Below are 17,441 nucleotides of genomic sequence, written 5' to 3'. Positions count from 1 at the left end.
GCTCTTTTCTGTTGCAGGCTTCTGTACATTCTCGAAAGAAATTCATACATGTTTCAGTATTCAGAGGAAGAAACAAATTCAATGTTTATCTGATGGTGAATTTTCAAAATAAAAGTTCACACTTATTGAGTCAAAACATAATCAGTAAAGCCTTGCATATGGTCTCCTTAAGATTTGAAGGTGATTTCCTCTCCAAGTACAAACCGCATCTATTTCTCACTTAGCCTTTTGAAGATCAAACACATAGCTAGAAGACAATCTGAAAGGACAGCTAGCAGGATAGTTTGAAATGAATCGTTTTTCACCAAGTGAATCCACATCTATTTTTGTTCCATTCTCATTTTAGTCAAATGGCTTTTGAATGAATGCAAAACCCTCTACACTGCACACTGTACATTTCTCATTAGTATAGAAGAATAAGAGCAAATCCCACTCCCTCCTAGCACTGATGGTGTTTGGTAATGAAACGTCTACAAGAAAACAAACCACTAAGCTCAGAGATCACCCAAGGGCCCCACATATTTCTCTTGCCCCACAGATTCTTCCACAGAGCTGATTCTAGCTGAATATAGCCAAAAAGCTGAAGTGTAACCATGATTCTCCAAAATATTAATCAGTGAGCACCAAGGTGAAATAAATTCTTCTTGTAGCCTTATCTGGGAGGAAAGACAGTATGCTGAAAGCAGTGGTAGGTTATTCAAGAAACAAGAAAGAATTTACGTCAAGCTGAAACATGCAACTAAAGCTTAGACTATCATTTGTCCCCAAACATTGCACCAATAAGAGAATGTGAATGTAAGATTATTATAGATGTGTCATAGTTCAATGTTTCCCGGTCTTGGGAAATGTAAGATATATGGACTTCAATTCCTAGAATTGAATTCTGGCAGCCAAAGTCCACATATCTTCATGCCCTAGCTTCATGAAAGAAAGAACTAGGTTAATAGGACATTATTTTGTCATCATTGGACTTACTGTTTTTTGGTTACCTATCTTGGACCTTCCCTTCATTTTGGAAATGTACTGGTAGATTACACCTCATTAACCAGGAGTTATTTCGTTTTGTTTTACAAATGGCTACGCAAAAGCTGAGCAGTCGGTGGCCTAAATGAAAATGTGGGACTCTGAAATTTTAAACTTCTTTTCTGATAATCTAACTAAATCTTTCTTCTTTTTTAATTCATCCTCCATTCAGGGGATAAAAGTATGGATTCTTATTTTTGCTTATTAAAAGAAATTTTAGGAAGAGTTTATTTTCAAAACAGGGTTAAGAATATTTCCTTTTTCGTCCTAGCTAAGTTCTTCCACAGCTTCAGGACAAGGATGAGTTGGGCATTTTGTCGTAAGTAGCCTGTAGATATTACAGAAATTGTTTGTTTTTGGATTTTTTAAAAAACCAGACAAATCCCTCTTCATTCGGGAAAGAACTTAAAATAGTATTCTCCTCTCTTCTTATGTTTTAGGGACATGGTGGTTCAGTGGCTGAGGTTGTCGATCAGAAAGGTCGGCAGTTTGACGGTTAGAATCCCTAGTGCAGCGTAACAGAGTGAGCTCCCGTTACTTGTCCCAGTTTCTGCCAACCTAGCAGTTCGAAAGTATGTAAAATGCAAGTAGTAAAATAGGAACCATCTTTGGTGGGAAGGTAACAGCGTTCTGTGCACCTTTGGCGTCTAGTCATGCCAGCCACCTGACCACGGAGATGTCTTCGGACAGCGCTGGCTCTTCAGCTTTGAGATGAGCACCGCCCCCTAGAGTCGGGAACGATTAGCACATTTGTGTGAGGGGAACCTTTACCTTTTTTACCTCTTCTTATCAGCTTAAATTTCACATTTTGAGAAGGACCTCATGAGAGAGAGAGCTTACCTATTGATCTTTTATAGGAGCAACATTATTATATTGCTGTCAGCATGGCAACATGGTGGTGGACAAAGTTTTCAGTGATTTTGATGGTGGTGTTTTTCTTCTTAGCATAGTGAATTGCTGAGTTTTGATTCATTTTGTCAGTTACAAATCAGTTACTGCATTAGATGAACCAGAAAATACTCAAGTTAGTTACATTGCACTCTTTTTACATAGCTGCAAATTATAAAGTGGAAAAGAATGGGATTTCACTCTCTTTTTGACATGGAAATCCCAAAGTTGCTTTTTCAAGTGGCAAATGGACTTTTTTTGGTTTTCTTTGAAGACACTTCACTTCTCATCCAAAAAGCTTTTTCAGCTCTGACTGGATGGTGGGGAATTGAAAGATTTATATTCCTTGCAAAACAGCAGCTAGTCATTTGAATTCTTTTAGAGACTCACTGAGGCCACTTGGAGGTTTATCTGTGTTATCAGGATCACCTAAGTAGTGCAAATGGGTGTGGAGGTTTCTTGGAACTGGTGAAAGGACTGTGTTGTAGATTGGAGATAGATGATATCACATGCCTCCCGCTCCTGATGGGTTTGTTCTCCTATGTTGTGCCATGCATTTATGATGTGGTTGTTTTGTTTCCCAATGTAAAGATCTGCACATGGCCCACTGCATTGTAATGCATATGCCACGTTGCTCAGTTTGTGTCTGGGTGTTTTATTCTTGGGGTGGACAAGCTTCTGCCTTAGTGTATTCTTGTATTTGAAATGTGCATAAATGTTGTGTTGGCTCCTGAGCTACTAAAAGATATTAAAATATCTATAATTAGGATATTAAAATATATTTAACATAGACTTTAGTAGAATTGTCTGTTCTAATTTTTTAAATAGACTCATTTTAAAATGAGCTACCAAAATTGCTCAGAGATCCATACATTTAGAGAACAAGTTGACACCTGCCCTCAGACCAGGGGTGGGTTCCTGCCAGTTCTAACCTCTTCTATAGAAGAGGTTCCACAAAACTACAGTGCCGTTTAGAACCGGTTCCAGCTCCCTACCCCCCACCCATCCACACATCATCAAGATGAAGAGCGAGAGGATGAATTCTGGGAGTTGAAGTCCACAAGTCTTAAAGCTGTCAAGTTTGAACACCCCTGTTTTTTTTAAAGGGTTAAGGGTGCAAGGGTATTGTAACTTGACAGCTTTAAGACTTGCACACTTCAATGCCAGAGTTCCTAAGCCAACATGACTGGAGGAGGAATTCTGGGAGTTGAAGTTGAAGTTTCAAGTTTGAACACCCCTGAGTTTTTTTTCTAAAAGGTTAGGGGTGCAAGGGTCTTGTAACTTGACAGCTTTAAGACTTGCACACTTCAAATGCCAGAGTTTCTGAGCCAACATTTTTATTGCTAAGCAAGAGCATTGTTAAGTGAGTTTCACCACATTTTACAAGTTGGCCATGCCCACCCAGTCACATGACTGCCAAGCCACTCCCACAAAGCAGGTCAAACCTACAGAAGAGGTTCTAAAAAAATTTGAAACCCACCACTGCCTCAGATGCTTCTGCATTTCGTATGTCTATTTCTTTGAACCAGCAAAGGATTTAGATGCGGATTGATTGATTGAAAGCACAATGCTATGAAATTGGAAAATAACAAAATGGAAATAGCCATTGTAAATTCTAACACAGCATTCTAGGTGTGTCGAAGCCAATCTCATCATTGTCCTCTGCACAATTCAGCTTAGCCAAACGAGAGAAGAAGAAAATGCCTTTTAAGGCCCCCAAAAAATCATCTTAAAAATATGCCTTTGATATCTGAAAATTTGGGACTGTGGCAGAACTCTTACGCTTCACTGAATAATGTTTTTATTACCCGTGCAGTCTTCAAACTGTAAATTGGCCGAAGCATTTCTCTGCTGAGAATATCAAATAAAGAAAAAGATGTATCTAGATATCAGCAGGTCATGTGCATCTGGAAGGAAATAAAGTGCCTGTCAGAAAGATGGGGCCAAGAGGGTTAGTTTCCAGGCAACCATGTGCAACTAAGGAGTTGACAGCTGGTAAATATTTTGCAGAACTCTTTGGTGATTCTCTGATGCTGGAAGTATCCATATGTTCAGCATACACAGTAATGTTCAAAAAGTGGTTCTTAACTTCGACTGTACACCATTAGTTTTGATTGCTGACCACTTATTACCATGATGGCGAACCTCTGGCATGCGTGCCAGAAGTGTCACGCAGAGCCCTCGCTGTGGGCATGCGCACCATCTCCAGCTGCTCTTCTGGATTCCAGCGTGCCAGCCAAGTGGTCTTTGCAGGTACTGGAGTGCCAGAAAACTGTCTGAAAAACCACCAGAAAAATGGCCAGAAAAGGCACTGAAAATGCCCCCCAAACTGTCCTGAAAATGGCGCAAGAATTACCAAAAACCAGGCATGCACACACTAGCCAGCTGGTCTTTGGGTTTCCGGGGCTCCAGGTTGTGCACATGCACACACATGCACACGTGTTCCAGTTTGGGCACTTAGGGCCGAAAAGGTTTGCCATCACTGACTTATTATATCTTGAGGCCTCTTGTAATTTTTCCAAATTAAAATTGATTCAGGAGTATATATCTCTTGGAAGCACATTCCTGAAGAATGGGAACCACAAAGTTATTGTTTCCAGAGGTTTATAATATGTGGACGATAATATAGACCAAGGTTGGTTGACATCCCAGACTTCTTTGTGCTCGATTTCTTTACATTGCAATGTTGCTGGCCAATCACTTTTGTATTATTTAGAGCTGCAATCTATTAATTTATAATTATGAGAAAGATGGAGCTCCGTATACCTCTTCAGCAGGATTATCACCAGTAATCCTATACTTCCCACTATACAATCTCTCTAGAATTCTCTGATTTCAAAGGAAAGATTAAAAGCTGCACAGAAAAGCAGAAGTTCCAGGTATGGGGAGATAAACACAGTCCAGTGAAATAAATAAAGAGGAACTTATTGGTAGGAGTACCTGGTATAAACAATAGTAAGAATAGTAAGAAAGAATAAAAAGTGCTAGAAAAAAATATATAGTATGATAAAAAAAGCTAGGAAAGTTGCACTCTATCTCTGTAAAATTTGGAATTTCAAGATGATCTAAAGCAGGGGTGTCCAAACTTGGGAAGCTTAAGACTTGTGGACTTCAACTCCCAGAATTCCCCAGGCTGGGGAATCCTGGGAGTTGAAGTCCACAAGTCTTAAGCTTCCCAAGTTTGGACACCCCTGATCTAAAGCAAAGCAAAGAAAGATCTGTTACATTTGCTGCTTCCATTTCACTACATTGATTTTGCCCTAGTAATGCTAACAAGTAAGAGAATATTTAACTGTTGAATTTTAAGAATTAACAGTTCTGTGTATTGTTATAATATCACATTCTTTGTGTCCAATCACACTTGGCCAATAAAGAATTCTATTCTATTCTAATAATACTTCACACAGTAAGCTGAAAGACAATGGATGGATTTATACATGATTTGGTTAATTGTGGCTCATTGAATAAACCATGGTTGTCTAGAATTACAAATGATAGCCGTAAGCCATAATTTATTGGTCACAAGATGGATCAGGTTAAACCGAAATCAAGAAATTTTCATTTATTATTTAGTACAGACTGCAAATCAAGTGATAAAAGGCTCAGTCATATTTTGCATTATAATTGCATGACTTCTAAGTTACTCATTATAAATCTTTCTGGAGTCTACACCTTTATATGTGATTTTTTTCAGTAAAAATAAAAAGAGCTAACACATGGGAGAGCCACCTGTGCTGAAGATAATCACAGAACAACAGATGTCATAGAACAATTCAGTTTCTTTTAGTGCCCAGAAGATAACAGGTTGCTGCATTTTGTTAAAAAAAAAGTGATTAAATATCCATGGTGTTTGGAATATGTCTTTAAGACAGAAATGAGTAATGGACTACTTACAGTATGATTTGGGGCCAGCCACTCACTCTCAGCACAATCTACTTCACAGATAGTTGTTATGAAATAATAAGAGGTAGCAGCATAATACACACATTTTCGGGTGCTGAAAGGCAGGATATAAAATTATAAATCTAATGAATGAATAAATCTAATCATGATACTTGGGAAAGGAGTCTTATTTCTTTTCTTGTGTAATTCTGTTTGGGACTGTATTACTTAGTTCCAAACTATGTGTTACACCAGTGGTCTCCAACCTTTCCGGCTTTGTGGACCAGTGGGGAGGGGGAGAGGGGGGATGGTTTGCGTGAGCAATGGGCATGCATGCTGCACAAGTGGAACTGCGCTTGCATGCACACTTGCCTGCCAAATTTCCATGGGCCAGTTCTGAACAGGCCACAGCCCAGTATTGGGTCACCGCCCAGGGGTTGGGGACCCCTGTGTTACACAATACAAATGTACATGGTGTTATTCTAGTCACTCTTTTTTTAAACAGAAAAAAGCAATTTCCAGTTGTGAAGAAAGAGTAGAAAATTCTCATAATCCATCGGCTCCTAGATAGAATACTGAAGATATTTTGCTCTCAGTATGCACTAAGAAGCATAGAGGAAAAGCTCTTTCCCACTGCAACTGCCCTTAAATACTATAGCAGAATTTACCATTTTAAAAGGAGGTTTAGATATTACTGCATATGTTTGTCCTCAGAGAATTGCAATCACAAGTGCTTGTTGCTTGAACGACAACTTGTAGATGTTTTGGATTGTCACTCACACTCACACACACACACACACATTTCCTGGGGCTGGCAAGTTGAAGTCTAAAACATCTGAAGGGTATCTAGTTCCCTATCCCTAGTTTACAATTAGGAAAACATAAGATAAAGAAATACTGTTTATTTGACAATATATTTCAGGGCTGATATATGTCCATGGGAGTGTGCGCAGGCCTAAGGGACTAAGAACAATATGGATTTAAATAAGGGAGTTTAAGCCTAGCTTATGATAAATTCAGATTCTTGGAAAATTTGCAACCTCAGTTATATTGAGTCAATTAAGGTAGTAAGACAGAGTTTTTTTGAGGTGCTTTTTTGTAGTTATTACCTGCATTGGGTTAATATTCTGGGATAATCTTCAAACTGACTGTTCCCAACTTTTCCACAATCATCAGCATTCTCATGAAAATCTGATCAAGTAGGCTATTGTGCATTTGCAGAATAAGAACCATCTTCATAAATGTAAAAGAAATATTGGGAATGGAATACAATATATGCATGAATGTGATTCTCCATCACTGGAGGTTATTAAGGAGACATTGAGCAACTACTTGTCTGAAATGGTATAAGGCCTCCTGCTGCAGCAGGAGGGGTTGAATAGAAGATCTCCAACGGCCCTTCCAACTCTGTTATTCTGATATTCTGTTAATTGGCAATAAAAATATGATTCGAATAGATTTAGTAATGCCAGAATTCTCTACATGACTAATTCATGTAAACTCCTGGTAGTTAATAGTTGAAATCTGTGACGGAATAAAATTAAGTTCCTTCAGTCTGGTGCTTGTTATATCCATGGGGCTAGCATCTGCATCTTCTCCCAATAAGTATGGCCATCATAAATAGAATCATCATTAAGTTATCTGGAATGAACAAGCTTGGGATAGAACATTTCATTCTTAAGTGTTGACGTGATTTCTTCCATTCAAGAATTACCATTTGTTCTCATAGGAATTGTAAGTGTTGAATTATTAAAATGAATCATAGCTTACTAGGGAAGAAGTCAGTAAATAACTGCAACTGTAAACACTAAGGAAATGATGCACTTCCACAAAGACTTTCACATTGTTTGTCAGAAAATGTATATTGTTGGCTAAAAATCTATTTCTCCTTAGAAATACGGACTCAAATGAACAATTAGTGCATTGTCTGTTCCATGACATATGAACAATAATTTTTGGATAGAAATGAAAAATCTATACATTATATATCAATACTATGATATAACCATGGTTGTATCGATACCAAAATATTTAGCAAAAATATGATGACTGAGAAATGCGGCAAAGAACATTTTTCTTGCTATGTAAAAGCTAAGATTCTGGGTTTTATTGGTTTAAAAGAAGTCCCACAAAAGTTGATTAGTATGACATTATAAAGATCATTTTAATTTAAAGGTGTAATTTTTTAATATACAGCAAAATCTTTGAATTTACCACTCTACAAAGAATTATGGATTAATTGAGGATATAAAGGGCAGCATATTGCCATAGTAAATTGCTATTATTACCCTCATGTAAAATCTATTTTATTTTGTAATCTGTTGCAGAAAAACATAATACATTTAAAAAACATGAATGAAACGTGATTAGAAAATTTAAAAATACATGCATACATGAACAATAATACATTAGTCACTTGCAACTAGTCAGCCAGCAGTAAAATGTTTCAGATATATAAACATATGTAAAAATGTTCACAACTTGGAAACATTGGCGCCCCAAAGCAAAAAAAGAAATCAGAGGTTTTAGGCGTGGGCTAAGATTTGCTTATTTGTTCTTAGAATACCGGTCTTTCTTAGTTATTGGAGCTCATTCCTAAATTTTCATATCGATGTTTAATTCATCACAACATACATAAAATCACTGCATTGATTTTTGGTTGGTAACTATTCCACACAAGCTATGTTGTTAGTTAGGGGCATTCATGGGTGAAGGAAAGGGGTTCAGAAAAGCCAAGGGTCTCTACTTCACTTTGTATATGTGTTGTATGTGTGACATGCACAGAAAGGGGTAGGGCTTCAATTATGTAGGAGTGATCATTATCTAGTCTTTTTGACACCCTTCACCAGTGGTGCCCTTGCTATGAAGTGCTCCGTTTTGTGGTTGAAATTTTAATAGTTATAGGCATGTGAGCTCCTAGCTACTAGGAGTTTATATGAACTAGTCATGTGGAGAAAGATCTCTAGATTTCAAAACTGAAGTATTTAAATTTTTTATTATGTAAATATTAATAAACAGATAACGATGTCAGATAGAAAGCCGATATTGGGACATTTATTCATGACAGTATAGATAAAAATATACCATAGGAATGTGCAAAATACTCCTTGTCTTAGAATGTTAAAAATGTTTAACATATTTTTTTTTTATCCAGGAACCATCTGTTCATCTTAAGTTACCATGGGAACTGGGGTATTCAAGAGCTTAAAAAAAATAGTTTTAGTTGCAAAGATCCCTATCTTGCTTAGGGGGAAATGCTGGTTTTAATATTATTTAAAATGCTATTTTGGGAATTAGTACTGGTATTAGAGTTTTCTTTTTGTTTTGTAAAGTCTAATTGAATAAAGCAATTTCCCATTGGAGAATTCAGTAGTAAATAATTATCATTTGGATTAAGGTATTTCTCATTTGCAATGAGAAAACAGTGAGAGACATATCTTTCGTAGAGGAATTTGGAGCCCTATTTATATAGAGATGTTATTACTTACCAAATCTGTCTGTTCTAGGTCCAAGATGACATTAGTGCAGTAATGTGTTGATGTTTTGATGCTAGGCAAAATCACATAATTCAGTGGGTCGCAAACTTTGTGCTCCTAGGGACGGCCTCTAATAATGAATGGATTTATGTGATGCCACCCTTCCCCAAATAAAATTGGCTGATATACTAGTGCTACATTCAAAGCCACCAACTGCATGACACTGGTAAATGTAAGATGATTCCCTACCCCAGTGGAAAAATAGATGGAACAAAACTACGGAAACAGTTTGTTTCCATTAATGAAAACAATTTGTTGCCCTGTTCACCTTCATAAATTACCAGCATAGAGTTTCCACTCCAGTCCAGTCCTGGAGATTTCTATTTACCCACTAATATTAAACAGGCGATACATTTGCAGAACCCAAACTAAAAAAAAAAAAAAAAAAGGTGAGATTTCCAGCATCCCATCTGCTGCTTCTGTGAAGTTCAAATGAGAAAATGAAAAATTTGCTGCTTGAGAGCAGAGCTGGAAGAAAACCAGCTTGGCTGTCAATCAGGGATGCTAATGTGCCAAATTGGCACCAAATCAAGAATAATCCAGCATGGATAGGCAAAAGTGTTTACTCAGACATAGAATATATATTTTCATAAGATGCAGATTAAAATATATGCAAAGAACAATGATAATAATGCTATTAAAATAATTGGTAAATAATTAGGGATGATACGTTGGAGTTGATGGAGAAAAATCCATATTCATGATACATGGTAGCCCTCAACTTACAACCGTCAGGATCATAAAATGAGGCAAAACTCACTTAACAACTATATTGTTTAGCAACTGTAGTTTTGGACGGGGCAGAACAAGTTTTCAGCATCATTCCACAATTCTTTCCCCCCACTCCCTGGTTCTTAAAAGAGTTTATGGTTTATTACTATCACCATTACCTTACTTTTTAGAAATTTCTTGGGTAGTAGAGAAGCCTGCATAGTTTCATCTTCAGATTGAGGTCAGCACAGTTGCGTATTGTCCTTTTCTTGGCAAGTTGCCGATGCTATTTTTATCTTAACTCAGACAAGGAGGAAAAACAAAACAGAAGCTGCAACTACTGACAAGACCCAACATTGTCTTCATGGGTGGAGACCAGGGCACTTAGCCAATAGCTGAAGAAAGGTGAATTAGCCTGGCTCTAGCAGTTAGTTGTCGCACCTCCAAAATTTGGTTGAGCTTCTCAGACGTTCCCTCCCATCCCACAGTTTGAGAATCCCTGACACATTTCATGTATTATTTTCACTTTGTACTTCAGCAGTGATAGTATCATGGCACGATCTACTTCATAACATTCCTGTTATTGTAAAATGATAGAAAAGTCACGAAGAAAACAACATCACTACAGATTTGAGTAACCTCTGAATAATTATTGTGACAAGTTGCTGTGCCAAAGCTGATCTTTCTTATGATCTATCACGTTAGGTCTCGAGCAGAAACCAAACATATTGAAAAAAAATATAATTAATTAAAAAGACCAAACAGTTTTAGAGAAGAGTAACATGAAGAACACAGAAGGGATAGCAGACAATAGGAAAAGATTGGCAAATTATGTGGGTGGCTCATTTTATTCTTTTGCTGTAAGGGTATTCAATCTGTCCATCCCTCCAGGGTGTCGCCACTTTAAAAGATAAAGTAGAGAGTCATGTGGCAAGAGAAGACATTGTCATTTTTAGATAGTCAAAACCATCTAAATAGTGTGAAGAAGGCATTCACTAATCATTTGACACAGATGTCTTCAAATTGTGTAATTCTTTGACTTCATGGCCTGTATCTTTCTTTTGCCACATGATTTCTATGTCTATCTGCATATCTTCGTATTTTGTTATTTTCTCCAGTTCTTTCTCCTCTCTTCTGCTGTCTCCAAGTACTGCAACTTCCACTATCCAGATTTTTTAAAACTGTCATATCAATAGTTGCTAAGTCTGGGGTGTTACATGGCAGAAGCTTGTCTGTATAACTTCTAAAATCCCAGACATCAATGACAGTTAAATTTTGGATTTTTTTTTTACTCTTTAAAGGTTATATATCTTTTTTAGCCTTGTTACCCAATTCTGGTAAGCCAGAAAAATGAGCAAATAGTAGATAAAATGGCAAAAACTCGGAAAGAAGTGACATGATGGCAACTTAAAAGAAGGAAAAGAGGAAAGGAGAAAGAGGAAACACAATTATCTGGTTTCTGATGTGTATACATTATAATATTGTTTAGAATTATATTACTGGGTAAAAAGAAGGAAACAATTGTAAGAAGCAAGGAATCAGAAGAGTGTAGAATTAGAAGTGGTTAAAACCTATCAACTCTTTCATTCAGCATACAAGTGCATAGAAACAGAAGGGAAGATACCAAGTGAAGTGAGAACTACGAGTGGAAGTAGGGCAATGTATAAAGACTTAAAGAGAAGAGAACATAGAATTTCAGATAATGCAGTTCAGTAGTGAGAAAAGTAAAGTTTTACACAGGCAAGAAAAATCAAATGCACAGGTATAGAGCAGATGATGCCTGGCTCAACAGCAGTAACTGTGAGAGGGAGTCATAATGGACAGTCACTTAAGTATGAGCCAGCAGTGTGCTTCAGCTGCCAAATAGGCCAATGCAATCGTAGTCTGCATGAATAGAGGAATGGCATCAAGGTCCCGTAAAGTATTAGTACTGCTATATACTGCCTTGGTGAGACTACACTTTGAATACTACATCCAGTTCTAGTCATCACAATACAAAAAAGATGTTGAGACTCTAGAAAGAGTGCAGAGAAATGCGACAATGATGATTAGGAGCCTGGAGGCTAAAACATATGAAGAACAGTTACAGGAATTGGGTATGCCTAGTCCAGTGTTTCTCAACCTCGGCCCCTTTAAGACATGTGGACTTCAACTCCCAGAATTCTGCTTTGCTGGCTGGGGAATTCTGGGAGTTGAAGTCCACATGTCTTAAAGAGGCTGAGGTTGAGAAACTCTGGTCTATTCTAACAAGAAGGGCTGGGGTGATACAATGTCAGTCTACAGATATTTGAGAGACAGTTACAAAGAAGAGGAGGACAGTTTATCCTCCAAAGCACCTGAGACCAGAAGTAATGGATGAAAACTTATCAAAGAGAGGTCCAACTTAGAACTAAGAAGAAATTTCCTGGCAGTGAGAACAATTAGTCAGTGAAATAGCTTGCCTCCAGAAATTGTGGGTGCTCCGTCACTGGAGGTTTTTAAGAAGAAATTGGACAGCACTTTGTCCCGAATGGCATAGGTTCTCCTGCTTGGGCAAAGAGTACTCTTACCTGCTCATATTTATATAAATCAATCCCTATTCAGAAAATTCTACAATTTTCAGCTACAGTGAATTCTTTATTATTCCTCGTCTCCTGACTTATCTAGAAAATAGTATTTCCTGTATCTAAAAACCTTAACATTGTGTATATTGGCTCCTCAGCAAAAGTCAGGTGCATTGAAAAAGGGATGCTGAAATTTCAAACATGAAACATACTGTACACTCAGTACTGAAAATGTGACTATGCCCCAAATTAATTTGATGATCAGGTGCGCTAAAATGGTTGGTGAAAAAAAACCAATAAACAAAAAAAAAAACCCTATACTTACAGAATTAGAATTATGGACAAATCTGTTTTCATATTATTAGATTTAGTAATGATAACATATAAGCTAATTTTTTCCCATATCAATTTATAATATAACAGGCATATGAACAATCGTGTGTTTGCAGGCCTGAAAATGCAGGTGAGTTTTTATAATTTTAGTATAAAATTATTTTAATATATATTAAAATGATCCTCTTAATTTATGTGTTGGGTCATGTATGCTTTATTTTCAAAGCATTTTGGACTTTGCACTAGCAAAATACCTTCTTGCTGCTCATGAAAGTAGCAGCATCCTTTTTACAGACTTTAATTTGAACCTGGAAAAAAAATGCTGCTGTTTTAAGGAGTCAATTTATAATGCTGCTCTGAAAGACAATGGAAAAAGTTGGCTTGTTTAATTGGTATCAAACAGCGGTACTCATGTGAATTAATTTTAAATGTTCACAGCCTTATATATGTGAAACAGCATGCAGCTGACTCCAGAGTCTCATGAATACCATTGTGCCCTCAGAAAAAGAGTATATATCATCTTCTCCAATGATTTTATTTGTAAGGGTAATTGCTAACTTCTTGTTCAGAGAGGTAACGGTGTTTCTAAGGTGTTAATCAAGTTTGCTAGTCTCATAAGAAATTATAGGATAAAGGGAGTGGTGCGGTGGCCTAGAGGTAGAGCTCTTGCCTTGCAATCAGGAGGCTGTGAGTTCGATCCGAGATAGAGGCAGATATTTCTCTCTCTGGGCACAATGAGAATATATCTGCTGAACAAAACTCCGCACTGGCAATATGAAAGGAATCCGGCCAGTAAACAATCCATTCAGTTGCCCTAACTCCAACTCACAAGGGATTGTAGGGTTGTTAAAAGAAGATGATGATAAGAAATTATAAGATAAATACATGCACTGGCCTGTGTAGCAGCATTTGATTTTCACATTGCAATTATGATGCAGAAAGCCATTGAAACTCTCCCCATGGTGACATGAGAAATTCAGAATGTTTAACAAAGGAACCCCAACAACATCAGAAATCTGCCTTATTCAAAAATCAAAATGTTTCAGGTTTGGCAATCCTGTTTAATGATAAGGATAATAATAATAAAAATTATTTTAATTTGGAGAACTATGTCCAAAGAATAGCTGAACAGTGGATTTTTTTTCATTTGGAGATTCAGGGTGGTCTACATTGCAATTTTAGATCAGCTCTGCAATAGCCCACTGTCCAAAGAAGTTGGAAATATGAATGGATGCCATTGAGATGTTCTAGGAGTGTTCATATTATATGGAATAAAGTGGCCATGGAACAGCTTTTATCCTTTAGTACAGGAATGGAAGTATAATAGCAATTAATCCAATACTCACAAGGTTCAAAATAGCTACAATCAGCAGGGTTCAAAACCCTGTACTTCTGGTAATGAAATATTTGAAAATGTATTGAATGATGACTGACAGATTGTTCACATTTTTATGAATGAAACAATATTCATAGTGTTGAACAATGATGATATTGTAAGTCTTTTGTCATGTGTAGCCTTGCATTCAGTAAGACATGCTCCCAACTAAGCATCAATCAACTTTAGTTGTCCTTGAACAAGAAAAGAGATACTATTCAAGAAAAGAAAGCATTGCAATTGTTTGGTGTTCAGGTTCCAAGTATGGACTGATGGAATAGATTTTAGATTGAACTTGTAGCTTACGGAGGAAAATGGCATACATGAACTTTTGCCAAAATTAAATGAAGTTTTAATAAGGGTAGCATAAAATATTCCTCCAGATAACTTGCATGAAATATTTTGAACCATGGCTGTAAGGAACTGTAATAGCAATGAGCAATTAGATTGCTTATTAGTTGCTATTCTGAGTCCTCCATTTGAAAATATAAACTTATTTTAAGAAAAAAATAGGCTGCAACAACCTGTATTTGAGAGTAAATTTCAATGGTTCCTATAGAAGAGAATATATGTAGCTCATGATTGAATTATGGAGTCATTGGTGCTTTCTAAGCTTGGTTGTTTGCTTGCAGATATTTCATTACCCAACTAAGTAACATCATCAGAGTGAGTAACTGTGGGTTTTGCTCCCTATTTATATATGGTAACTTGCCCTGCCAGTTTTGCTGGGGATGTGATTTTCTCCTTGGTACCGGTATTGTTTTCTACTTGATTGTTGATTCTTTCCTTTTGAAACTGTGATTGAGTCTGTCCATGCATTAACTCGAGAACTTTAGTTAGTTATGTTTCTTCAAGGGCTTTAGTTGGTTTGTTTGCTATGATGTTGTTGTATGATTGTAATAGTCTCTTGGTTGTTTCTGGGCTGTTTTTGATGAATGGTTGTGTTAACTTTTTCATAGCTTGTTTTGATTGTGCTGTAGTGGATTGAGTAGTCAGGCACTTTTTGATAAAGTTGCGTGGGTGTCCATTTTTTTGGAAGATGTATAGGCAGTTTACTTCCTTTTTCTTGTGTTCTGGATTGCTGCAGTGATTTGTACTGTTCTGAATAATGTTCTTATTCAGAGGAAATGATGGCAAATTAAAAACAAGTCTTTCAAAAAACAACCCACACTAACCAAGTGCTCCATTACTAAAGTAACAACCCAACCTCCCACAAGCAGAGCTGTGTAAGAAGCAAACAGTTAAGCAGAAAACATCTTAATCAAGAAACTCTCAAGAAGAAACTCACATTCCCACCAAAACTGGCAGGGCAAGCTACTCTATATAGACAGGAGTGAATCCTACACTTAATACTGATGATATTACATAGTTGGGTAATGAAACATCTGCAAGAAAACAACCAAGCTCAGAGAGCACCAAGTACTCCACAGATTTCAGTGAACACAACTTTCAGTATATTTTCCTTGTAGAGACACATAAGATCATATTGTAAAGTTAATATGATAGATCAGTGGTTCTCAATCTTTTTTTCACCATGGAATCTTTAAATACCTTCTGTGGCCATGGATCATGGCCACAGATCCCCAAGACTTAACTCAAGATTTAAATCATAATATTTCTTCAAGCCTTGGCAGACTCCCTGTGATGAAATTGCATACCCTCCCCCCACTCAAGGATCCGTGGACCACAGGTTGAGAACCACTGTGATAGACTTTACAAAACTATGTATGTTTTGCTTACAACTATTGTTTAAAACTATTTTCATTTTAATTTAGATTTTACAGAAGACCTGAAGAAATCAAACATAATTTTTGTACTTGGTGAGTAACAAAAGACATGGCTAGACATACTTGTTTTATGTATACAATAACTCTTTGGACAAGTACTAATGAACTGCATAAATTTGTCTAAACATGGTATCTTTTTTTAGATTTACCAGGGTCAGAACCATTGAGAATAAAACATCACAGAGCTTCTCATGATAGTATAGTTAGTTGTATAAAAAATATTATCAGAAAATTTATCAGAAAAATATGTAACACTAAAAGAAGAAACTTCATATTTACTATTAGCGGTATTTAATTAATATCTAAATAAGTAGATGTTTAGAGTAGTCTTTTTCTGCCCAAGACATATGTATGTACATATACATGATGAGCAGTATGGTGCTGTTAGTAGAGTGCTGGACTAAGAGTAGGGAAATATTTTGAGTCCTCCCTTTCAAACAGAAACTATCTGGGTGACTTTGGGCCAATCATACTTTCTCATTCTTTGACTGGGGAGTTAAAAATTACTGACATAAATATACGTTTGTGGATCAGTGTTTATACATGTTATTATTACCAATCTAAATCATTCCATGTCATGATTAAAGCCTCTTCATTGAAGATTTTGGACTGTAATGTACCAGAGAAGGTTGATTGATGCATTTTCATGCATCAACCTGCTCTAGCATAATATACATTATGGTCCAAAATCTTCAATGATGAGGCTTTAATCCTGCCATGGAATGATTTAGATTGGTAATAATATACTCATCCACGAATATATATTTATGTCAGTATTTGAGCATGGTTGTGAATGTAAAGTACTCTTTTTCTTTCTACATTGTGTTACCTGGAGTACTAAGCAAATAGTTCAGTTGGGATTGCTTGTGAGTCATAAAAGAGCGGGGGGAAATGAGAGAAGCATATTATTATATTATTACTGAGGAAAAAAAGACGTGAATATCAGTTGGCTTTGTAGCTTCATTACACATTTGAACCAAGCCCCAAGAAAGGAAGAGCTCTTTGGCAGTTATGAATATAGGACTCTTGTCCATTATTCATCATCTGGTAACATGCATAAGAACATTACAACTCTGTGTTCTCTGTAGTGATTTAGTCACACATGGATAGAATCACCTGATTCTGCAAGTCATCAATAACACAAATAATCCTCTTTGGGGAAAAAATAATAAACCTTCAATATATAACCAGGGAAATCCTGAGAAGCTTCATTCTCAATCTGAAGTGAGAGGATCATGATGAAAACACACCCTACAAGCATCAATGTTGAATTCTTCTCAGTTATTAATGTTTTGGAGCTAATTAAGCTTTTTGCAATTCTAGAATTCATGCAAACTCCTAAAAATGTGGAGAAGTTGCTATG

General features: G+C 36.7%; 1 protein-coding gene across 3 annotated transcripts in view; it reads left to right on the top strand.

The window, feature by feature from the left end:
• AK5 (adenylate kinase 5) overlaps positions 1–17,441 on the top strand; it is a 141,833-nt gene that overhangs the window by 93,602 nt on the left and 30,790 nt on the right. For all 3 annotated transcript variants that reach the window (XM_081949011.1, XM_081949010.1, XM_081949012.1), the window contains 2 exons: positions 13,007–13,046; positions 16,067–16,111. In XM_081949011.1, the coding sequence (XP_081805137.1) occupies positions 13,007–13,046; positions 16,067–16,111 (85 nt within the window). The remainder of the gene's footprint in view (positions 1–13,006; positions 13,047–16,066; positions 16,112–17,441) is intronic.

This window comes from Natrix helvetica (genome assembly GCF_964273705.1).
Source record: "Natrix helvetica genome assembly, chromosome: 3".
Taxonomy (NCBI): domain Eukaryota; kingdom Metazoa; phylum Chordata; class Lepidosauria; order Squamata; family Natricidae; genus Natrix; species Natrix helvetica.
The sequence above is the reverse complement of the archived record's forward strand: the minus strand, read 5'-3'. Positions and strand labels throughout refer to the sequence as shown.